Source organism: Stegodyphus dumicola, chromosome 4 (genome assembly GCF_044657685.1).
Source record: "Stegodyphus dumicola isolate Sdum_Otavi_A_Nest chromosome 4, ASM4465768v1".
Lineage (NCBI taxonomy): Eukaryota > Metazoa > Arthropoda > Arachnida > Araneae > Eresidae > Stegodyphus > Stegodyphus dumicola.
Genome location: NC_140771.1, coordinates 245,670,579 through 245,696,135, shown reverse-complemented (window position 1 = coordinate 245,696,135; position 25,557 = coordinate 245,670,579). Strand labels below are relative to the sequence as shown.

Genomic DNA, 25,557 nt, shown 5'->3' with positions numbered 1-25,557 from the left:
TAGTTTATGAGAGATGAAATCACTTGGGTCACGTGATATGAACCAGCGAATCAGGATATTGAACCATGATAGCAAATTCTTAAATTAATGTCTTTTTATAAGTTCTTGTCTTTATTTATTGGCTTTTTACAAAATTTTAAATGATATTAAAATGTTTATGCCTTCAAAATAAAAAAAATCTTATAACTAACATTTTAAAATATTTTTTTTGTATACTATACGTTGTCGCCAATTAAGTCTGCTTGGCGAGATTTGCGCTGGCGAAACGGAAAAGTACCAAACTAATTTATTCGTACTGAGCTTTTTTTTTCTCTTTGAAACTATAAATGAATAAAGATCATTTAAAACATTAATGAAGACTTATGACATGATTTATTTGAAAATAATTTATTTGTGCTGAGCTTTTCTCTTTGAAACTAATCTTTTATTACTAGATATGTACTATATTTCATTGATAACACACAATTTTTTTTCATAAATCTGTATACAGTAAAAAAATAACATAGCTAAGTTGGGTACACTGACAAAGAATATTTTATTTTATGGAGGAGAGGAAAAATAATATTTATAACATTCAGCTGGCGGAAAAGATAAAAAATAATTTTTTTTATATATATATTGTCATAAAATGTCAAAAAAATCCCAACACCGAGAAAAAAAAATTGTAGAGTAATGAAATGTTGGCAATACATTTTAACCTTGTATTCCAAATTAAGATGTAAGTTGAAATTAATATAGATAATTACTGAGAGAGATTTTTGTAGTTTACTTGAGACTTAGGGTTACGTGGTATGAAAAGGTGAATCAGGATGTTGAACCATAAAAGCGTAGTAAATTCTTAAATTAATATCTTTTCACAAATTTATTGTCTTTATTTATTGGCTTTTTTACAATAATTTTAAACGATATTAAAATGCTTGTGCCTTCAAAATAAAAAAAATTCTTAGAACTAACATTTGTTAACATTTTTTATTTGTATACTGTATGTTGTCACCAATAAAGTCTGCTTGGTGAGATTTGCGCCAGCGAAACGGAAAAGTACCAAACATACTGCCATCTAATAGTTAAGGAGAAAATAAATTTTCTTCTGCAGGATTAAAGAAGTAAAAGATTCAAAATTGAAATGCAGCTAATAATAGCACAAAATGAGAAAAACATTTATATTACTGGAGGCTACTACTAACTTTCTCGGAAAAACTTAGTAAATACTGAAGTTTTGTGTCTGCAATATTTGTAGTGTTTCAAAGCAGCAATCTACTTGATTCAGTAAGATGGTGAGTAGGTTGTGAACAGAAATAGACCAATCACAGGCTGAAATGGAGAGACAGTTAAGTTACAGTCACAATGTCATCAACAGGCTACAAAATCTTTTCTTTGGTGAGTTTACAACTTCAAGAACAACAATCTCAATTTGCTTACTAGTAACATCCCATTTGATGACCTTTTCCTGGCTCCTTTTGGCCACTGACCATGATGTGAAATAACATATAGGAATGCCAGTTAGTTGGGAGGTAAATTCCTTTTATGGTACAGCTACATTTTCTTGAGCATTATATTCCCATTCCAAAATTCTGAAATAACAAAAATTACAGATGGTCTAGAAATACCCTGAATTTTGACTTAGTACCATATATAGAAATACCCTGAATTTTGACTTAGTACCATATATATTCTATATGCAGGGCCTTTAAAAACTGTAAAAAGTTTTATAGAACCTTTTCACAAATCTTTATAGAATATATATATACCCATCTATTTAGAATTTCTACACATAACTCAGTATTTCCTGATTATCTGCACCTTCACCAAAAACTCTTAGAAAAGCATTCACGAGGCAATGCAATATACATAAAATTAGTTATGTGGCAACTCACAATGTTATAAAAAGTATTTAAGTGACAACATAGGTATGCATGCAGCACATTACGGTAAAATCCTAGTGTACAGTACGTCCTTGGCACAATTTTGGGCTAATCTTTGAATTATGGTAACTTGGCGATTTTTGCCGAAAATTTGGCAACCAACCCTGCTACAGCAACCTCCTACCTTTTTTTTTTTTTCCCGCACTATTTTGTCTTCACGAAGTAAAGACACGTTTCTTTTTTTTATTAACTCACCATTTTTTCCAACAATCTGCTAGCCGAATTATGCTTATGCTAGAAATTTTATGGAACAAAAGTGCTTAATCATGATGAATATTAACTGCAAAATTGAAAGAAAGTGCAGAATCGCAAACTTCTTGCTGCGTTTTGAAGAATGGCACATATATGGTAACCATGTACACATCGACCTATTTTCACTTAAAAAAACATCCCAGAATTGCACAAAAATGGCATTGCGCACACTCTTGTCTTTGTCCATGTACACTGCTTTTTTCTCATAAATTAGAAAAATTTGCACGAAAATGCAGGAAAATTTTGTGAATCATTAAAGTTGGTAAAAAGGACATATATGAAATAACCTGATAGCAAAAAAGTATATACCTTTTCCCTATTTGCACATATAAAATAAATAAAATATCAAAAAACTTTTCCCTCTAAATTATCTATTATAAACGTCACCTGTGAATTTATAACGCAAACATTAAAAATGGTTGCAAATACTTAGTGTCAAATATTTAAATTATTTCCATGCACGTTTATTTCTACTCAAACATATTCCAAAATGCTGCAAACATATAATTCACAAAATTACTATCATTTAATGAAAATATAATTAAATTAAAAACACTACTTAAAATATAAATAAACATACATTAAATTAATAAAAAATAGCTTAAAATCTTAATTACTTTAAACTAATTCATTGCTAATAACAATTTTCCAATAATACCATATTTATTTATTTATTCCTTACATTTAGAACAATGCATAAAAATAATATCCTCAAATGATTAAAAATACTAACTTACCTAAGTTCAATCAGCTGCAGTACTACTGCTAATTTCTAAATCCAAAATCCAGTAGTCAACTGGCAGTCTATTCACCCAGTAGTAAGAAATTAATAACATTTCACCCATACTCAAATGACTTTCAGCAAACCACGTACCTTTTCTTACACTCCGTTTCACAAAATGTTCATTTTCACCAGATTTCTTGCACCGCCATTCAAACTTATCTGTAATATCCTTCCTTTCACACAATCTCATTTCATTCCAACATGTTAAAATTCATACTTATCCGCAATTAATCCTACACTTGTACACCATTCAAGCAATTCTTTTGGATTATCAGATAAACGCAATAAAAATTTCGAATTCACTTTAGATAGGGCTATGGGATCCAAACATTAAGCAACACTGTTTCACACATCACACAATGAAGCTAAATACAAAATGTTATAAAGTACTCCAGACATTTTTCCAAATTTCCCCCCTTTTCCGATTAAAGAACTGTGATTCGTCCATAAATGTCACATGACATATCTGATGACCTCTCATTTCTCTCACACAAAATAATGCGTAATTGGAATTGGGTACTTCTCACATTATTGCCTAAGCCCTAGGTAGTACCAAAATGTCGCCAAATTGCCTGTTACCATATTCCAAAGATTAGCTCAATTTTAAAAACTATCAGCAAACACCAAAATGATGCATTTGAACTCATTTGGTATATCAGCATTCACCAAAAGTTGCTAAATTCCATGTGTACCATCAGACCCATATTGCATACATAATTGTCACATAAATACATAGCAAACCACTCTTGTTACTGTGTAAGCAAAACTTTCTTCTTGTCCACATAATTTTAAGTATCCAATAATGGTATAATTACAAGCTGGATGAATTACATTCCATACATTCCATGAAATGATAATATGTAATTAAAACTTTATCAAAATCAACAAAAAAGGAGTTTACTCAGCTTTTTGTTATTTGAAATGTAGGCCTTTTGGTTACACTAGACTGAAGGGTATAACTTGTATTATCGCAGAGTTTTGTTTCATTTATGGTAAGCTGAGTAGCTGAATGTTCTGTAAATATACTTTTACCTACAACTGGTGTTCCTTTGACTTTTTACATGAAAATATATCGATGTGTACATGGAAAAAGTCAAGGGAGTGTGCAATGCCTAATTTGTGCAATTCTCTGATGTTTTTTTAAGTGAAAATAGGTCAACGTGTACATGGATAAAGTCAAGGGAGTGCGCAAAACTCAGTATCCACATATCACCTAAAATCGCCAAGGGGTACCCGTAAATATAATTTTACTGGCTTTTTATTTGTAAGCATTTGAATTTAGGAAAGGAGAAATAAAACTAAGCTGTCTAAAATATAGGCCTCCAAATAAGTCTTAAGTAATTATTTGCACTGAAATAAAATCAATGATTATGACCTAGGCCTTTTATATTGCAATAGATGAGCTATGTTTTAAATAGATTTTAAAGCAATTTGCAAGAAGTGTAGATTTTAAAATAGTTCACATTACTTTAAATCCCATGAAATTTTCTTGGCCAGAAGCAAGAAGAGAACCATCTTTAGAAACAGCAATGCAGGAAACTGTGTTTGAATGCCCAGAAAGTCTATATTCTTTTCCATTTCCGATATCTCTTACCATCACCGTCTGTCCAGCTGCATAAGCTATGTGTCTTTTGTCACAATGAAACACAAGACCATTTCTTATTTTTCCTTTAAAAATGTAAAATTTCTGAATTTCAGATTTTAAAAACATTCAAAATGAAAATATAAAAATTTTAATGTTGTAAAAATGTAATTTGCAAATGATTAGAAACATCAAAAACTACATAAAGAGATGCATATTATAATATTAAAGCAAGGTAAAAATTTCAAAATAAAATTTTAAAACTTCAAAATGCCTAAATGGAAAATTTAATCCACATTATGCATTCGCAATGCACTAACACATGAGGATTATGATCATTTTATATAGCAACTATAACTTTTTCTGATTTCCTTTTCCCCTGGCTCTAAAATTCTGCTGCTCAATACCTCCCTAAATTCTAATAATTTTTCCTCCCCATGCGGTCCACAAGTTGCGCTGCCTCTGGTGCCGGAGCGGATAAGAGCAACAGAAAATAATTAAGTTTTTCTAATCACAAATAAACATATTTAATTTGCTTCAAGCATTTTAATAGCACACACACCACAAATTACATTTCCTTACCATTTTAACTAAAAATCAATATAACTCAAGTTCTTAATACTTTCAATATTTTTAAAACGAAAACTCCAGCTTTAAAAAGATTAAAATGAAATACTACCTTGAAAGGCTATAGTTGACAAAAGTTCTAAGCGAGGCAATGTATTATCTCCACTCATTCTGGTCAAATAACATATATCTATACAAAAAACATAGAAAAAGCGTTTGCAAATGAAATTTTCTGAAAAAAAGCATTTTAAGAAGCGCACTGCAATGTTGCCATGACAACCATTAATGGCAAGTTCGTCTTCTTCATTCGTTTAGAATATTCAAGGAGGTTAGACCTCCTTGAATGACTTAAATTGAGACCTACTTCTGAATGACACTTTAAAGTACTTGTGTCATTTTTTTGTATTATTTCTATTATTATTTCGGGGGGGGGGGAGGTATTATTGCCAAAATAGCTTGTCTACTGAAAACCTTGTATGTGAAACAAACTTCGAAATTAAATGCTTTGAGCTTAAAATGTAAAAAATAATCATTATTTGAACGAAATTGTGCGTAGCAACATGAAATAAATCTACATTACTTTGTATTAATTTTACTATCCAATAAGCCTCTCGATTTTACTAGAAATTTAAAAGAGACTAATATTACTTTGACTTCTAATTTGTCTTCAGGATTCCGCTGCGTTGGTGGGATATTTTGGTGTTTTGCACATTTCCAACGTTTATCGTATTTGATATATTTTGCATTCTGGTAATCCACATGTACATTAATCTTCATGTTAATGGAATGTGCATATCCTTATATTGGAGAACTTTTTAATATATGAGAAATTAAATTTAATGTACGTACGTTGAAGACGTAAAAATGTTTCGCACAAAGAAAGACGTTGATAAACACGTAACTGATGTTTTAAATAAAATCTGTAGTGAAAACGAGGTGAGATAATTACTTCTTAGCATTTGTGATCTTATGCGAAATCAGTAAACATTAATGTGTAAAATGTTCTGGCACTGTAAACGTAGGCTTAATTTCCGTGTTTTGATGATTTTATTTCGATGGGAACATGTGCTAATAACAAAATGTTTGTGGTATGAATCGTGCAACTTTCTGTCAGTATAAAGAAATGATTTCCTGCTCAGGTGTCACATATTTCAAAGATTTCAGGTTATTGAATTTTCAAGTTCTTAGTCAGGTAGTTTGTAGAAAGACATTAAAGTATTTCAGTTTCATTATTTTAACTGCGCTCAGGCAAGTCTTCGCAAATTTTAGAAAAAATGTTTGAAGGGTGTGCAGAGCATTGTAAAAATGTAATGTGAGAACATTTCTGTGTGTGAATGCTTGAATGCATTAAGATATTATCAAAATTGTTCTAGAATAGAACTAGTAAAGTGCATAATTGCCCACTTACTTGTTTAGCTCTTTTTACAAGAGTAAGAATTGAATTTTCTCAATTTTCTTTGACGTTTTTAAGTGAAAATAGGTCGATGTGTACATGGATAAAGTCAAGGGAGTGCACAATGCCATTTTTGTGCAATTCTGGGATGTTTTTTCTAAGTGAAAATAGGTCGATGTGTACATGGGTACCGAGTATGTGCAATTCTTAAAAATGCATCAAGCAGTGGGTGATTCAGCACTTTCTCCACTTTTTCTTCCAAAGCTTTAGGACTTCATAAATATCAATGAACAATGTGTTTCTTTAAATCAAACTACCATTGGCGAAAGCTGAGAAAGAGGGTTGCAAGTTTGTTTTGGCTGAATGGACGTAATATATTTGATTTTCATGTTCCCCCTATATTTATTATAAATATGAGTCTGTTTTTTTATGAAGAGGCTTTTCCAAAACAATTACTATTTGTCAAAATGTTTCATTTTAATTTAGTTAAATTGGTATTGATTGGTGATGAACTAAATAAAAATTTCAGCTGTAAAAAATTAAATATGATCCCAGAACATTTCCTTTAATGACTGAGACTGTAGTGCTTCTGAATGGCCTTAAAGTACTTTTTCTTTATTATTATTATTATTTGGAGGAGGTGTATTATTGCCAAAATAGCTTGCCCATTGAAAACCTTGAATGTAAAATAAACGTAAGAAAGAACTAAACGCTTAGCTTAAAATGAAAAAAATATCATTGTTTGAAATGAAATTATGTATAATAACATGAAGTAAATCAATTTTACTGGGTTTTCATCTGCAGAGAATCCGTTGGCGCCGTTGCAATTTTTACTCGCCAAGCTCGAGCCGAGAGGAATGGTTGCAACCTTCAGACAAGCGAATAGGATGAATCCGATAGGTTACCAGGTTTGAACTATTATTGCCAAAGTTGGCGAATCTTTGGAATATGGTAACAGGTAGTTTGGCGACATTTTGGCAAGGCAATAAAGGTTACTAGCTAGGACTTAAGCAGTGTACATGGATAAAGTCAAGAGTGTGCACAATGCCATTTTTGTGCAATTCTTGGATGTTTTTTTAAGTGAAAATAGATCGATGTGTACATGAATACCATGTATGTGCAATTCTTAAAAACGCGGCAAGCAGTTTGCGATTCTGCACTTTCTCCCGATTTCGCATCTAATCTTCGTCATGATTAAGCACTTTTGTTCCATAAAAGTTCTAGCATAAGTGTAATTTGGCTAGCAGATTGTTGGAAAAAAATGTTGAAGGAAAAAAAAAAAAAAAACATGCCTTTACTTCGTGAAAACAAAATGGTGTCCAAACAAAAACTAACAGGTTGCTGTAGCAGAGTTGGTTGCCAAATTATCGCCAAGTTACCATAATCCAAAGATTAACCGCGATGTTTACATTTACTAGGTTCTCTGCGGAAGTGCTTCAATGTTACTTTGTAGCAAAGATGCAGGAAATGATGATTTTTGCCAATACAGTATAAAGTCTGAAATCCAGACGATCATTATCCGGAATAATCTGAAATCCAGACCTCAAAGCTAAAAAAAAATTTTTTCGGGGTGGGGGGGGAAAGAAGAGTTGAATTCAAGCATTTCAACTCTTGAATTTATGATCATTGGCTGGTTTTGCAGATTGCCATATATCTTTCTCCAGCATTTATCATGCTAATGAGGAGGTACAACTTTTTGTTGTCGTGATTTGAGCTGATTGTGTTGATGGGGTTGATCATTGTGATGTTGGACTGTGTTCAGCTTTGTTTCTTGGGTGTGCCTAACTGAGCCATTAAACATTTTTGTAGTGAGGCATGTTTGAGTGGCTGTATAGTGCAGGTGACGTAGTTTGTCTAAGGGTAGGTACATAATAACATGAATAATAATTAACTATCACTACTAAGGTCGTGAGGGTTGTTGTACCAATTCGTTGACTTCATGTAAGGATTAGTAACTGACTAGTTTGCAATTTGTTTAGGTTGCATATTACTTTCTACATATAGAACTAAAATGCATTTATTATAAATCTATGAGGAGCTCTTTTAACAATGCATAATGACATAAAAGGCATAGAAACAATTGTTGTAAGTAAAGTTATTGTCCTCATCATGCAAGAATCTTGCCAGCATCAAGATTTGGATCGGGGATAAGCGGCAGTGTAATACCACTTGTGATCACCTCTTACTTGTCAGAATTTCTGTTCGGTAGATAGAAGGTACAGGGAATAATCTGTTTTGATACCACTTTGAATGTGATCGCTAAACAGTACGTATTGGAAATGAAGGAACCAATTCATATTGTATTAGTGAATATCAGCAAGCAATCAAATTTTTCAGTTATTCTCTTTTTGTTAAAGTAATTTTATGTATTTTATTCAAGTTTATTTAATAGAACTCTGAATTTAGTGTATCATTTTGTGATATTTAGACTAACCAGTAATGGATACTTTCTCCAAGTTTCAACCATTTGGTTCTGGATGATTATATTAATTCATCAGTAACCAGATAGATAAAACATGGAACATTGTCAGTTTTATATCAATTGCGAATTCTGGTAGAAAAGATTACCTTGTATTTTTCAGTGTTATTGTCATGTAATGTAAATTCAGGTTGGTTTTCTTGGTAAGTCTTCTTTGAAAACAGTTCCATGATGTTCGTGTGCTTCGTTACAGTTATTAATCTACCTTCTTTGGTAATTTAGGTATTTTTAAGTTATGCTTTTCAAAAATGTAATCTTTTCAAAATATATTTTGTTTCTAATTCAAGTTTTTCATTTTTAAATAATTGTTTTCAGAAAAACTTACGAGGATATACTTTAGCAAGACTTTATTTTCAAGTGAAGGATTATGAATCAGCTAAGAAGTAAGCTATCAGAATTTAATATGTTACTGATTTTATAACAGGTGCATATAGCAACTTATCTAAATATAATGTGTTAAATAAATTTTCATTTCAGATATTTAATGGGATTTCTGAGTGTGAGAGACCATCATGCGGCATCTCATAAGTTACTCGCTCAAATATATGAAGAAACCAATAATCCTGAAAATGCTTTACAGTCTTACAAAAGGTTTCAGTTTTTTATTGATGAATTTTGCTTTTTAGATGTGTATTTAAATACATCATAAAACAAACTATAAATGCCAAATTAAAAAAAAAATATGAAAATTTATAATTACATCTGTGGATTAAGTGAGAAAATAAATCACTTAATCCATATATTGCCATTCTCTTTGGAATATTGCAAGTCTTACTTTATTACAGTGTTTCTTAACCTTTCTAGCGAGTCGCACCCCATTGAATCTGAAAATATATCTTCCGCACCCCATTGAAAATTGTGTTTTAATTTTTTTAGTCTAGAAAAATACATTTTTTGCGAAACTTATTGTTTATTGAAAAACATTGTACATTTTATATAAATACAAAACAATATTATTTTTATTAATGACTAGTCTGTTGTTGTTTTTTCATTATTATACTGACGAAGCAAGGTTCTTTTTTGAAAGACATATGCGTAAGTCACCACTTGCATTTAAGCGATTTCTCGCTTTAAGATTTTATATGCAAAAGCGATGAAAATCCCATTTCGCACAAGCAGGTGGTAGCAAAGGGTAAGAGTAACTGCAGTGCTCCGTTCACCAATTCTGGATAACATTGTAACTGTGAACACCAGAATTGTTGCAATTTTAATTGTTCGAATTCCATTTGAACATGTCCACTTGCTCGCATTTCAATAAGTTGATCTTTTTTCAGATCACCATCAAATTTAAGTCAAATAGAAATGGATCCAGTTTCCATCTCTGAGTTTTGGTAATATTTCCGGTAGAAAAATATCCATTGAATGATTCTCTCAATCGTCTCAAATGTATTACAATGTCAGGTATAATTGTATTCTTTTCATTTTTCGCAATAACAGAATCAAGCAAGGGAAAGTTTGCAAAATTCCCCTTTTCTACTCGACATATCCAAATTTCTAATTTTGCAATAAATGAAGATAATTTTTCACTAGATATTATTATATTTATACCAAATCCTTGCATCGATAGATTCAATTCATTTAAATGGCTAAATATGTCTGTTACGCAGGCCAGCCTCAGCATTGCATCATAACTCTCAAAATCTTTTACTAAATAACAATTTTGACTAGTCAGTAATTGAATAATTTCCTCACCCAAATTCAAAAACTCTGTTAAGCATGCGACCCTTAGATAACCATCGTATTTCGGTGTGATATAGGAACACGGTATGATCAGCACCGATTTCTTCGCAAAATGCGATGATTGAGATGATGTATTGGATGTATTTTACTATATTTACTGCTGTAGTTAGATGTTGTTTTAACCTTTCTGGCAATGCTTTCGACGCAAGTGCATGACGAATCAACATGCAATGCGTTATTATAACTTCCGGTAATTCTCTTTTCATGTGTGAAAAAAATCCTGAATTTTTGCCTAACATTGCTGGGGCTCCATCAGTGCATATTGAGCCAATCACATTCATAGGTAATTGATATATGGTAAAAAAATCTTTGATGCGATTGAAAATATCAATTCCTCTCATATTCACCTCCAGTGGTTCACAAAATAGAAATTCTTCTATCACCTCTTTTTCCTTCACATACCTGACAAATATCAAAAGTTGGCTACAATTATCAACATCAGTTGACTCATCCAGTTGCATGCTTATTTTTAGTGGACTGATTTTTATGTCTTCAATTACTTGCATTAAAATATCTTCACTGAGATCTTGTATTCGCGATCGTATAATATCATTCGATAATGGAATCTGTTGGATTTTTTTATGTGCTTCCGAATCTAAAACTGTTTTAGCAATAATTAAAGCAGACGGTTTAATCAACTCTTCAGCAATCGTGTGAGGTTTCTTTTTTTCTTTTCTTTTTTTTTTTTTTCACATAAATATGCCACTTGATATGGCGCTTCTAATAAAGGTTTTTGAATTGCTGGTCCGCACAATTTTAGGATAGTTCCACTGGTATCAAACCGAGCCTTCTTTGACTTCAAGCTGTTCATGCTATGCGCTTTTTCGCCACCATGCACATTGTTGAAATGCTCTAATAACTTTGATGGTTTGAGATTGCTCTTTGAAAATGCACATTGTTGAAATGCTCTAATAACTTTGATGGTTTGAGATTGCTGTTTGAAAATATCTTGGAACACAAGATGCATTGCGGTCGTTGCATGCCATCTTTTTCGGTTGCGCAAGTAAATCCATAACCGGCATACTTATTGTTCCATTGTCATTTTTTTTTTTGACATAGTGGGCTTCACTATAATCGATTAATTATTTAGAAATAATGTAATATAATAGATATAATGTTCTTACATTTGTAATATCACTGAATTCTATTCGGCTTGAACGGGCAATTAAGAATCTATTAGTCTCAAGAGGTTTCTGAACAAGTCAGAATACACAATACACATGTCGCAGACACAATAATTGACTCTACCTAGCACAGTTGCAGTAGATGCAGATACAAATCTGTGAATCCGTAGATTTCATTGGAGCAGCACATGTTGAACTCGGCTCATGCACAAGATGGGATAACGTTCTCCGCTTGTATCATCGTTTCGTGGCTATCGAGGTTTCTCTAAGGTCACGCTTGTATTCCCACAAAGTTTTTTTTTCTTTTTGCCATCACCTAGCTGCCTGTTCGTGTTCATTTGTAGCGTTCCATGCCTTTTCGTAGTGTAGTGTATACGCCCATCGGTACCGGCTCTTTCCTGTGTCTTTTGCCGATAAGTGAGCTAAGTGCTACCAATTTTTATGAGCTTCAGTATTGGGGACACTACTGCAGATTTCAAATCTTTTATTATAAGAAATTTAATGAATGATATTTAATAATTTTTATGGTTAGGTAGGGGCTTCTCCCGCACCCCCCAAAATACATTCCCGCACCCCTGGTTAAGAACCACTGTTTTATTATGACAAGCTATAAAAAATTTAAGGAAAGATTGGTGGGCAAGTTTATCTATTTTCTGTCCAGTTGTAATTTTTCCCAGTCTGGGAAGTGACTTGTTTTTTCTATCAGTATTATAAAATTATATAAAATTATACTTTTATACTCAGTATTATAAAATATTAGGAAAGAGTTTTTAAATAAAATTTTGTTAGTTTATTTTTACATTGCATTTTGTTTATTACAGCCAAATTTACTGTAGTTTTTAGCCACTAAGGTTTCTAATTAACTATTCATAATTTTAAGTAAATTGGGAGGTTTAGGCTGCATCAAATAATAATATTTGAAAGTTATATATATATATATATGTATATGTATATTGAAAAATTATGAACAGATCATGTTATATTTATATTTTTGGGTTAAAATTTGCTGTACAGTACCCCTTGGCGAATTGTCTCTTTTCTGACGCCAAGATCGGCACCAGTTTCAAGATGGTGCTGATCCTTCTTCCTGCTACACAAAACCAAAACAAGAAGTCAAAAACTTACACAAACTCGGTGTCCATGTACACATCGACCTATTTTAACTTGAAAAAAATCGGAGAATTGCACAAACTAGGCATTGCACACTATCTTTCTTTGTACACATCGATCTGTTTTCACTTAACAAAGTCAGGAAGCTAAAACAAATTTAGAATTATCATGTTAACCAGAAACGATTCTCCGCTGTCGTAACATGCAGAGACAAACATGTAATTAAAAATACACAAACAGAGTAATAAATAACCAAAAATACAGATGTCCTAGCATAAAAACATTAAATAACAAAAATTAACACACAGAGATGAATAAATAAATGAAATGCCAGTTTTTTAACGTATCTTTTTTTCCACGTGCATACATTCACGTTTCTCACCATCATCTCCTCCATCCTTCACGTAAGCAATTCAATTAAATTTTTCGTCGTTTCATTTTTATCCGCTGTTAATCATCATTCATCCTCTCACCCATGTCAGACATACTCAAATGATGGTACCCACAGCATAATAATAACAAGTTCAAGATCCAAGATCATACCACACACATGCAACCAAACACAGCAACTGAAAAGAATGGTAAGAACCAAAAACCTATGTTCATACGAAAGGGTTACTGTTCCAAAAAATAGCCAAAATCTAAATTTATCACAACACATTTGCCGATGTTTGTAGAAATAATCAACATTAGGGTTACTGAAAAACTTATTTCACGCAGTGGGCTTCCAGATTTCACGTACAACCAATACCACTTGCCGATTTTTTTCAGACAGAAACCAAGGGGTACCGTACAGTAAAGATCAGCCACATTTTTGTATTAATTATAATATGGGTAATTTCAAGAATTCTTTTTAAATATCACATAAAGACTGCCAGAAGTTTAGATTGAGTTAGAAAGTTAGAAATTCATAACAGTATTTTGAAAACAGGTGATGATGTGGCTATCACCCTTGCACTTTCAGATATAGTTAACCCTCTTTAATTCTATAAAAGATTAAAAAAAATTAGCTTTTAATTATGAAAGTTTTTTAAGGAGTAATTTTTAAAGAAGTTTTGAATGTAAGAAATGGTACTGGGAACTTGGTTGCTAAAAATGATTCAGTATTTTCTGCAATTTTAGTGTGTGATGGTGATATATAATGCAGCTATGGGAACATTCAGTCTGAAGATACTGTGCATATTAATTAACAAGTCTTCTCAATAGTAAAATATTTGGGTACTTTCGTATTTTTCCATCAACCAATTTTAGCAAACAAAAATTAGCTATTGCCTGTGATGCATAAGCATGACATCTTAAATCCTCATAAAATTTTTACTTTAGTTTTATGGTGCAGCAAATTTCGGTAAGCCAGTTTTTAATAAAGAATGATAAAAATTGTCACTATTTCTCTCTTTTGTCCCCCCTTTTTTTGAGGGGGAGATTAAAATTTTAAACCTGCCTTTCTATCTAACAGCATACAGTGGAGTATTTTAAAAATCACGAGCCTGGTTATAGTACACATATTCGCAAAATTGAAAGACTTTTGGGTCCAAAAAATTGGCTTGGTAGTTAGTATTCAGGAGAATTTATGTTGTGCTTATTGCATAAGAAAGATGATTGTTTTATTGCTTTTTAAATGCCATTAGAGAATTTCTGCCACCAGAATGATTGGTGCAAGTTTGCATCTTCTACACGTTTTGGTGGGTTTTGTAATTGTAAATAATTTTTAATTGTAAGAAAGTTTAGAGATGACTCGCACAAACAAAACAGTACTTTTTTTTTTAGCCCACTCGCTTATACTGTGCTTTTCTGTTATGCATACACATCCCAAAATGTGTGATAGGTGCATAATGGAAAAGTGCCAATTTTTTATAGGAAAATTAGCTGTTTTCTGATGTTTAGGATTGTACGTGGTGCAGTATTTTGATTTGATAACTGTGTATTTTTGAAATATATGTACATCAAGATGAAAGGTAGCTATCTTCTTTACATTTATTAAAATTATAAGTAATAACACAATTAGTTTTTTTTCTCTATTTTTTTTTTGGTACTACTTTGGTAGATGGTTGCATGGATTTTTCGCGATTTAAGTTGGCACGGTTTTTACAATTGTTGAAAACTATTTTTAAGATGGCAGGCAGATGTAAATAAGTACATTCACTATGAGTATAAAATATTAAAGTAAGGTTAAATTATTACTTTCATGTAGCAGAGAAACAGAATAAAAACACAGCTGTAAAAACATTGCTCCAATGTTTAATTGGATAAAAATATTACTTAAATTGAATATCGAATTAAAAACATCATATGAATATTTAAAAGAATTAAAATATTACTTAAATTCAAATACTTAAAGTATTTGAATTTAAAGTATTTTAATTTAAGTAATAATTTAATATTAAGTTTTATAGGATATAATTATTTAACATTGAAACATATGTTAAATTGCTGTCATTGCTGATTAGCAAGGTTTCCTACAAAAATTTAAAATAAATTTCCTCTAACCCTTGTAACAATTTATAAATGAATCTTTGATTAGGAAAGCCAAGTTGGCCAATGTAAGGTCTCGAAGGACAATTTTTTGATTCCGATACCAATAATTCTTGGTACTTACCAAAAACAACATTCATCTTTGAAAGGGACATATCTGTTCGCTATGAATGTAAGCTAAAGAATTCTGAGAAATGAATAATAAAATTTTAAAATGGCGCGGTAATGCACAAATATTCTGTAACCAATCAGGGAGCTGATTACATCACACGTAGAATTAAAACTATTTAAATAATCATACATAATAAAATCATTTTTTAAAAAAGTGCAAAATTAAATTTTATTTTAATATTTAACAGACATGAATAATGTTTAAAACATTAGATTAAATTTATAGATATTAAAACCAATTACTTTTAAAGTAAGGTGACGTCATTGATTAATCATCCACAACATAAAATTATATAAAATATAAATAATAATATTTTTATTTCAAATAAAAATGCAAAATTAAATTGATTTTTAATATTTAGGAACCATAAATAATATTTAAAACACAGATTTTATGCATAATGAAACACATTATTTTAAAAATAAAATGACAACAAAGTATCGGTTATCATAAATAACTTGTCCAGCAATGGGTTTACTGTAAGTCGTATCGCTTAGCAAAAAAAAAATCACCGAAAATCCGTGCAACCGTCTACCAAAGTAGCACTTTTTCTTTAAGGTAAATAGGATAGTAAATACGTTTTATATCAGATAATTTGTTTTGGTACTCTTCTGTTATCGGGACCAGATTCAGAAATGTATATATGTGTGCTCATGTGTGTGCTATATGTGTGTGTACACACATCTAACATGCATACGTACTTACATTTCTGAATATGGTCCCAAAACCAATTTATTTTCAACAAAATGCCTGTATTTAATGGGTCTTGAGTATTATTTAATAATATGCTAACTAATATCTTTTCTTTCTTTTCATTGAAGTGCTTCGTCAAGCAAAATGTATTGGAAGTACAAAAAATTTAGTATTGCATTTAAAATGAAGTTTTAAGAGAAGCTGCATCCTCTTAGGGCTGTTATTTATGATAAAATCTGATTTTTTCTTAAAACTGATTTTTTTAAAAATTAAATTGTAATGCACAGAAAAAGTATGTGTTTTGTTTTGGGTTTACAAAAAACATTTAAAAATATCATGAAAACACATATTTAATTTCCTTTCTTTAGTAAAAAAATTTTCAAGGGTGCCCCTTGGCGAAAATTAACAATTTTTGGCGATTGGCCAACTAGGCACAGTATCAAGGTGGCTGATGCACAAAACCAAAATAACAAATCAAAGAATTGCACAAACTCAGTTTCCACATACACATCGATCTATATTCACTTAAAAAAAATCAGAGAATTGCACAAACTTGACATTGCACACGTCCTTAACTTTGTCTATGTACACATCGAGTTATTTTCACTTAAAAAAACAGGAGAATGATGACATCATATAATGTTAAAATAAAGTTATGTATCACCAAAATTGAACAAAATTTGTAGCCAGTTGAAGCTCAATAAACTGCATTTTAAATCACACATGAAATAGCAAAAAAGGAAGTATATCTTATCACATATGCACACTACAAAAAGGAAATATTGACTTGCTAAATTTTCTGTGTTTTCAGTCTGTAGCACACAAAATTCCTTAACAGCATCCAAAAACTTAAAAAAATTATCTGAACTAGAATATGCATACTACTGTCACCACATAAATTCACAAAAAGAGTAAAAAATATCCTTCATAGTGCTGGACTGTCGGTGGCATAATTACATGAACCTTTGTTGCGACAAACCCATTCAAAGCCATCTGAACGATCTTTACATTGAACCATACACATTTCCTTCGTACAAACAGGATACTTATAATGACTACTAAGTAAATCTTCATTTACACACCGGTCAAGTAATGTTTTTTTTTTTTTTTTTTTTTTTTTTTTTTTTTTTTTTTTCATTTCAAATCATACAGAAACTTCACATTAGTCTCATCACATAAGGCCATTTTACGGTGTACAGCACAAAATAAGCAACGTACTTCCTGACATTAAATGCAAAAATAAGCCCTTATTTATTCATTTCTGTTTCCCCATCAGTCAAATTCACCACAATAATGTCATAATAGGGTTTCCATAACATTCAAATACTCAGGTTACCATAAACAAAACGACAATTTGGCGATAATCCAAGGGGCACCCTAAAATATAGACTTTACCCTCTTTCTTTTTATTCCTTTATCCCCACGAGCTTTTATACTGTCTTTCTGAATATTCAGTTTTTATTGTTCAAGTTTATATCTGGTGTATTTTTTGTATATGATTTCAGATTTATAATAAGATTCATAATTTTTTAACAATTTTTAATGTTTTGTTCCCTTAACTCTTAATTACAGCAGAAATTTTTAAAGCATATTATTTTATTTTAGATCTCTAGAAATTGATCCTCATCAAAATGACATAGTTCTTAAAAGTAAGTTGGAATGTTGGATGCATTTTTATGTTTAAAATATTGTCTGTTTAGTTTAAAACTAAGTCTTATTATTATTATTATTAATTTTATTATTATTTTTTTGCAGTTTGTGAATTGTATTGTCAACTTCCTGTTGATCATGAAACAGCCCGGGTAAAATATATTTAATTATAAGTTTATTGTTGTTTTTAAGTAATAACAGTAGTCGACTAATCTTTGGAATATGGTAACAGGTAGTTTGGCGACATTTTGGTAAGGTGATAAAGGTTACTAGCTAGGACTTAAGCAGTGTACATGGATAAAGTCAAGAGTGTGCGCAATGCTATTTTTGTGCAATTCTGGGATGTTTTTTTAAGTGAAAATAGGTCGACGTGTACATGGATGATACCGTGTATGTGCAAGTCTTAAAAACGCAGCAAGCAGTGGGCGATTCTGCACTTTCTCCCAATTTCGCACCTAATCTTCGTCATGATTAAGCACTTTTGTTCCATAAAAGTTCTAGCATAAGAGTAATTCGGCTAGCAGATTGTTGGAAAAAAATTTTGAGTAAAAAAAAAAAAAAAAAAACCTTTACTTAGTGAAAACAAAATGGCGGGGGGGGGGGGGGGAAACTAGCAGATTGCTGTAGCAGGGTTGGTCGCCAAAGTTTCACAAAAAAATCGCCAAGTTACCATAATCCAAAGATTAACCTAGTAATCTTCATAATTCAGGATATAGTTGTTGATCTTTAAAAAAAAAAGTACACGGATGTTTATTCATATTGTTGTTATGTGCTTATAGCAACAAAACTTGGGACTGAAAATAAAATTTAGATCTGCTTTAACTTTTATAAAATCCCAAATTTTGATAGAATGCTCTGTAAATAATAACAAATTTTTAGTACTACAAAAAGCATATTCCGAAGTATTAAAATAAAGTATTCAAAAATCTACACCAAACTGAACTTGCTTATTTTTTGCTTAATTTCACATGGTTGATCAAAATTAAAACCCAGGCTGTTTGGGGATTTAATCCCTGACATTTCTGTATTACTTAACAATTTTTAATCTCTTTTTTTTCGTAATTAGAGAATTTCCTTCGGTTAAAAAACATTTATTATATAATATTTTGATAATATTAACTGAATTACTTATCACAATAAGTGAAGTATTTTCAGTGTTTTCGTTACAAGTATGCAGGACTTTGTCAGTTTAAAAACGATATCCGAATGATAACATTAACTGCGATCACATTAAGTGAAGTTACAGTAATAAACTTCTCAGTTTCTGCTTAATAAGTATTTTAATATGTCCTGTTTGTGTACTTTTAGTCAAATGATGCACATTTTTTAAAAAATTGTTTGGTCTATCCCAACCAAATAAATTGTAAGGGAATTTAGAAACGTTGAAATATCTTTTAAGTTTTTAAAATTCTTTTACATAATTTCCAGTCCATTTGAGAGAAATTTTCCTATTTAAATTTTAATTTTTAAGGGAATGTTGCAATAGAATGTCTTAAAAATATGAACTTAAAAATGGAATTGAGTTAACCACTTGCCTGATTATCCCGAATTATCTCAGGTTTGTATATATTGCACTTAATTATTATCCCGTGAAAAATGGGGCGAAGCAGAATTTGTTAGTATGATTTGTTTTATCACGGTTTTACTCGGCCTGGAGGAAATGAAAGGAAATATTCAGCTTTGATTAGCAGTTTGCCAAATTTTGTTGGTTGCGTGGTTTTTTTGGAGGGACTGGTCACGTGCTATTGTATAGTATACGTCGGCTTGTAGATTAGTAATGTATAAGGAAGAATACATTATTTTGTTTACATTATTTGAATTATTTTATTTCTGGGTCTGCATATTAATCACTCTTGGAGTTAAGTTTACCATTTGTTTAACATTTTTTAGAACATTATTCTTTCTCTTTACTTATCTAAAAGTATGTATAATCAGTCTTAAAGTGCTAAATTAACAAACCTCCTTTTTCTGGCTTTCTTTAATATTTCAATTCTGCTCCTTTAATAAGACTTGCTTAAAATGCCTTTTTTTTTCAGCTGCTTATATAACAATGTTTTAATTTATAACACTTTTGATATTTTTTGTTACATTATATGCTTTGGAGTCCTTGAATGTTGGGTTAGTTTCATTCATTATAGTTTTTGCATTTTCAGTATGCTGATTATTACTGAAGTCTTGAGTAGGGGCTGATACCCGTACCAATTTCTAAAGATTTCCAAAGAATTTTATTTGTATAAAATACACTAAAAATAAAGTAACATATGTAAAAATGTAAATACTAGTTATGTAGAATTAATGTAGATACTGGGTATATAAAATTAATGTAAATACCAGTTATGTAAAATGTAAAATACTAGTTATACTTGAGGTAGTAGTAAAGTGCTTAATAAGGAATGTGAATTTAGTATAATTATCAGGGCTTAATTTCTAAAAGTAGAAGTGCCGGAGCCCTATGGGAAAACCATCAGAAGAGAGGAACAATAGTAAATAAATAAATGACTATTAAAATCATTTATAATTTAAAAATCAAATGGTTAATGAGTATCAAAGTAATTAATAATGATTTAATTGATATTAATAATTAATATTTTTATTTAATTCATAATTTATTATTTTTATTGAAATAATTACAGATTAAAGTAATTAAATAAAAAGTAAAGAGATAAATTAAAATTTAATAAGTGATTTTTTATATAATTTTATTGCTAAAAATAATATTTTCTACATCAAATTTCTACTGAAATAATTGTTCAGTTACATAAAAAAGTCTCAGAGCCTTTTTATTTAGGGCTCCATTATGCTCCAGCTAGAATAAGTCCCAAAAACTAAGAAGTACTGGAGCCGGGCTCCGGCACAATTTAAGCTCTGATAATTATTCATTTACTGGTGAATATTAGAAAAACAGTAAGTCAAGTTTGGCATATCAAAGACATTTTTATTTTGAAATAGAAAAATGAAATTTTTCTAAATCTAAATTTATTAAGGAATAAAATATCTAAAATGTTTCTATAGTGAAAAATAAAGAAATGGTATATCTATATACTTCTGAATATATATTTCCTGATGTGAATGAACAGGAACTTACTCCATGCAATGTATCTTTTGTCTGCCTCCAATCTCTTGTATCACAGAGTATGGAATTTGATGTTTTCATATTTGGCCTGATTCTTACCTTGTTTAAAGTTTTGTTGTAAGATTTAAATCTTTAGTATTATTAAAATTTTACCCCCAAACATATGCTGTATTGTAAATTCTGTGATGTTTTCCTCCTTTTAGTATTGGGCTGACAGAGCTGAACAGTTATTTCCACATAATGAAATAGTCTTCAAATTACGGGTATGTAAAGTATTTTGCAGAAAAAATTACTCAGTATACTTTTAAATATTAATATAGCAAACGGAATAATCCTTGCAACTTTAAATGCAAATTTTTTATATCCTTGTAGCTGAAATTATTGACACTGTGACCGTATTTAAAAGGAATTTACTTAGTTGTAAAATATTTATTTTAATTATAAATTAAATTTGGTTTTTTTCAATGAATTTTATTGCTTTTTAAAAATAGTCCATTCATATTTTTAAATGTATAAAATTAAGCTTTTTATCACATTAAATATAAAAAGCTTTATAATTAGTAACTAATGTACAATGGGTATGAATTCTATTTGTATATTGGTTTTTTTTTTTTTTTTTTTTTTTTTTAAAGGAATGTTTGGTGTCAGCAGAAGGAGAACCCAATCATAAAGAGTTAGAAAATTTAATTGCCACTGAATTGGTATGTAAATTTGTAGTTACTGTACATCTTATATCATTTTACATATTGCATAAAATTTGTGCATACATCACAGAATTAAGTGAGCTTTGGCAGCTTTGAATTGAAAAATAATAAATGAGTAATCAAATGTTTTGTTCAGAATTACAAAGCTTTTAAATCAAATATTTGTAAATTTAAGTCAAATTTTAATAAATTGTTTTTATCATTAAGGCTGCCATTTCTATCTCTAGTTAGATTTCTTGCCAGTGTTTATGTTTGATGACCATATAGTGCTTATTTTATTTGGTGTATTATGAAGTACTGCATTTGAGGTTATGACTAAACTCTCCAATAAACACTGTCAGTGGTGTAAGTTTTCATTTACTAACAGAGAATGAAGAGCATAGCAAATGTTTTGTATAGAAATAAGACTTCTTTTGTCTAATTGACTTGTAAAGAACACCAACCTAAGTTTTTAATCCAGATGCCTGCAGACATTTGATAATAGATTGGGCAATGATATCATGCTATTTTGTCTGGGAAGTCATGTATGAGGGTATGTGAAAGCATTTTGTGCAAACAAATCCATTTTATCCTGTAAGACTTATGGAAAGATTAAGACTTTTGGATTGATTAAGAAGAAAAGACTGCTGTTGTTACATCTCGTATTGTTCATTTGTAAGTATTTTCTAATAATGTTTCCCATCTTCTTATTATTCAACCTTCACAGTAAGGTTTAGAGTATACGTTTCCATTAAAGCCATGCCACACACTTTAATAATTGCCATTTTGGCAGAATTTTGTCTCATTTCGTTCCTCGTGGCTGTGGCTTGATACGAGATAAAATGGACTGTTCAAAACAATGACAGAGAAACACTCTGTAACTTCAGAACGGAATTTTCCGAAATCCGTTGGGGTTAAAGAGTATGGCTTAACTTACTATTAGTGAATAAGCTTTCATCAATTTTTCACAATTTTATAGCATCTATTTATTGTAATGTTAGGTTAAGGTAACAAGGAATTGGCACATATCTATCTCATGTAATTATTCAAATCAACGATTATTTTGTGATTTATGTAAAGCAAGCTTTGGTTTATGAAACTACGTAGACATTTAACTTTTAACACCATTAGTAAATAAATCATGCAAGAGTAATTCTTCCCCCTCCGAAATAAATAAATGCATGATTCAATGGGCCACATTAAATTTTTTTCTTCCTGACATGAAATAAGGTTGTGTAACCATTTTATCTTATATCACGTTTTAGTTTCACTTGGTGATTATTCGAACACAATCTTTTTAAAGTGTATCTCTTTCTTTGATAAAACAAAAATTCACTTGTTAATCTTTTAGCAAATCCCAAGTTGTGAAATCCATTGCAATAATAATAAACCTGATTAAATTAAAAGTGTGGTTATGCGAACGGTAATTTTAAAGACAGTTATTGTTCAAAAAGAAGTGAAACCAAAGTGGCAAAACCTGGTGCCAAGAGAATATGTTCAGAGGGGTTGGAAAAATGCCAAGTGATATGTTTTTAAGGAAGAAAGACCATTTGGAAAACAAAGTTTACTACACCCTCCATTTTTACTAGAACTTAAGCAAGTTTTGCAGAAAAAAAGTGGGATAACATTTCTTTATTCATCATCCAAGAGATCCAAGATTCAACATTGTGAGAAGAATTTAAGCACTTTTGAATGCATTTATTGTAAATGCATAAAAACTGTAGTAATACTCTTAATTCTCTTGACTCTCTTATATTTCTCTTGAGTGTATAAATACTGTAATAAAAAAATTAAAATATGAAAATTAAATCTGATTTTTTTTAAAATTTAAATCAGAGCTTTAAAATTTTTTTATTTTTATAAGCTTATACAATGGTTACAATGCATTGAATATTTTCGTAGTAATTAAAGAATATTAAGGAGTCTAATACACATTTTATGCATAAATTAATATAATAGTAATGGGAAATAATATAAATGTGCATAAATTTATTAATTAGTAGCAAACAATAAAATAGCTTGACAGTTTTTATTATTGATAACTTCCAATTTTGTAATTACTTAACTATAAACTTCCATGTACTTATATACTAACAAATAAAGAATGCACATCTAGTTATATTTTTGATATAAACAATAAATATGATCACAAGACCAGAACATACATCTGCAATCTACTTAACTTTTTCAATTATTGCATCTTATCTGTATTACTGCCATTTGCATTCAATGCTTTTGAACAAAAAAATGAGTTTGTTGCTACTTCAATCCCTAACTGGTACCTCAATGTATTGTATACAGCACCCAAAGTAGAAAACATTCTTTCAGTTTATGCTGATGAAATTCTTCCCTTTTCTTTTGTGTATTCTTTCACATTTCCATCGTTCAGTGTGGGCACTGCCTCGTTTTTAAAATGTTTTCCACAGAAAGGTTGAGTATGCATTCTAAATATCAATGTAAATTGGATCAAATTAGTGTTTGCATATTTTTCTGTTACTAATTTCAATGCCTGTTACCTTTCACTTGCTGCTAATTCTTCAGCTTTGTATTTAGTAATATAATTTGTACTAAAAAGTGTGTTAACTCACTGCTTGATTATATTGCATTTTAAATAAATTTGTGTATGTTTTATCAAAATTTTTTGAGTTGTTTTCAAGATGTTTCCATATGTTAACAGCTTCATCAAGGCTCCAAGTGTTATTCTAAATCTGATCCAAAGTGACTAAAATTGGATTCAAATGAAGCAAAAGATCTTCTACATTTGTTTGAGAACCACACACATATATATATATATGTAAGATAAAAATATATGAATCAGAATTATAATATAACTATAAACATTAATTCTTCCTCTCTATTCTAAAATCGTAATAACTTCTCTGCATTGCGTCATTTCTAGATCACTCTATGGCCCGCGCAACTCCGATGATGTAATAATTAAGAACTGAAACTGTCGTTGTAAACCAAAACTTTTCTCTTCGCGTGCTTCCATCTTTCATAACTACGCACTTCAGTTTTTGCTCTCTACTGTGCTAAGATGTAATTTTGCTGGCTTGCTTTCTATCTCAAAAATATCAAAAATGTAAATCTTCTGTGGAAAGGCATGACTAGAGTATCAAGTGATTGTGGCCACAAATATCAATTGGAAATAAAAATGGGATTAAAACTGGGGGGGGGGGAAAGAGGACATTTTTAACAAAATTGAGGACTTTTGTAATTATAACTTATTTATTTATCAGTATTCCATATTTATTATGTTATAGTCTTAAAATTAGTCATATATTGTATATTTATTTATAACTCATTGTTTTAATGTTCAAAATTTCATATGCTATAAAGTCAAAATTTTATATGAGAAAGTCATGAACTATGATAGGCCATAGTTAAAGCTTGTACGCTATGTTCTGGATGTTTTCATGTCTTTTCTCATACTTTTGCTTCACTCCTGTACTAATGCTTTTCTCACCCCGGCCTCTCTTTTTGAAGGGGGGGGGAGATGTAAAATAAAAAAAAAAAATACGATGGCTTTGCTCTTTGCGAACTTAGAATTCTAAGTTCATTTAAACCAATTCCATGGCACTCATAAAATTTGGTTTAGGCAGACTGGTGATTTTGAAAATATTTTATGATTTACATGCATGCTTAGTATTATCGGGTTTTAACGAAAGTCCCCCCCACCACCACAATATCATTTTTGGTGGTGTTTATATCCAGGATGCAGTATGTATATTAAATATATATTAATAAAGTGAGGGTTTTCTGCAGTAGAAAATGAATCTATTTACCTCATAAAGAAATTTACTTGTTTGATGATCTTTTTTAGATGGCAATGTTTTTACAACACTTAGATTTTGCACGATG

The 25,557-nt window shown here is 30.5% G+C and overlaps 2 protein-coding genes across 3 annotated transcripts in view; one reads left to right on the top strand and one right to left on the bottom strand.

The window, feature by feature from the left end:
• LOC118193118 (cilia- and flagella-associated protein 52) overlaps nucleotides 1-5,477 on the bottom strand; it is a 51,945-nt gene extending 46,468 nt beyond the window's left edge. The window contains exons 1-2 of the mRNA XM_035364157.2: nucleotides 5,220-5,477; nucleotides 4,427-4,626 (exon numbers count right to left, since the gene is read on the bottom strand). Of these exons, the coding sequence (XP_035220048.2) occupies nucleotides 4,427-4,626; nucleotides 5,220-5,277 (258 nt within the window). The 5' untranslated portion in view covers nucleotides 5,278-5,477. The remainder of the gene's footprint in view (nucleotides 1-4,426; nucleotides 4,627-5,219) is intronic.
• A 294-nt stretch (nucleotides 5,478-5,771) lies between these two features.
• The window catches only part of LOC118193117 (E3 SUMO-protein ligase RanBP2-like), a 133,063-nt gene continuing 113,277 nt past the window's right edge, over nucleotides 5,772-25,557 (top strand). For both annotated transcript variants that reach the window (XM_035364156.2, XM_035364155.2), the window contains exons 1-7: nucleotides 5,772-6,043; nucleotides 9,295-9,362; nucleotides 9,457-9,570; nucleotides 17,896-17,939; nucleotides 18,046-18,092; nucleotides 21,217-21,276; nucleotides 21,646-21,714. In XM_035364156.2, coding sequence (XP_035220047.2) covers nucleotides 5,972-6,043; nucleotides 9,295-9,362; nucleotides 9,457-9,570; nucleotides 17,896-17,939; nucleotides 18,046-18,092; nucleotides 21,217-21,276; nucleotides 21,646-21,714 — 474 coding nt within the window. In that variant the 5' untranslated portion in view covers nucleotides 5,772-5,971. The remainder of the gene's footprint in view (nucleotides 6,044-9,294; nucleotides 9,363-9,456; nucleotides 9,571-17,895; nucleotides 17,940-18,045; nucleotides 18,093-21,216; nucleotides 21,277-21,645; nucleotides 21,715-25,557) is intronic.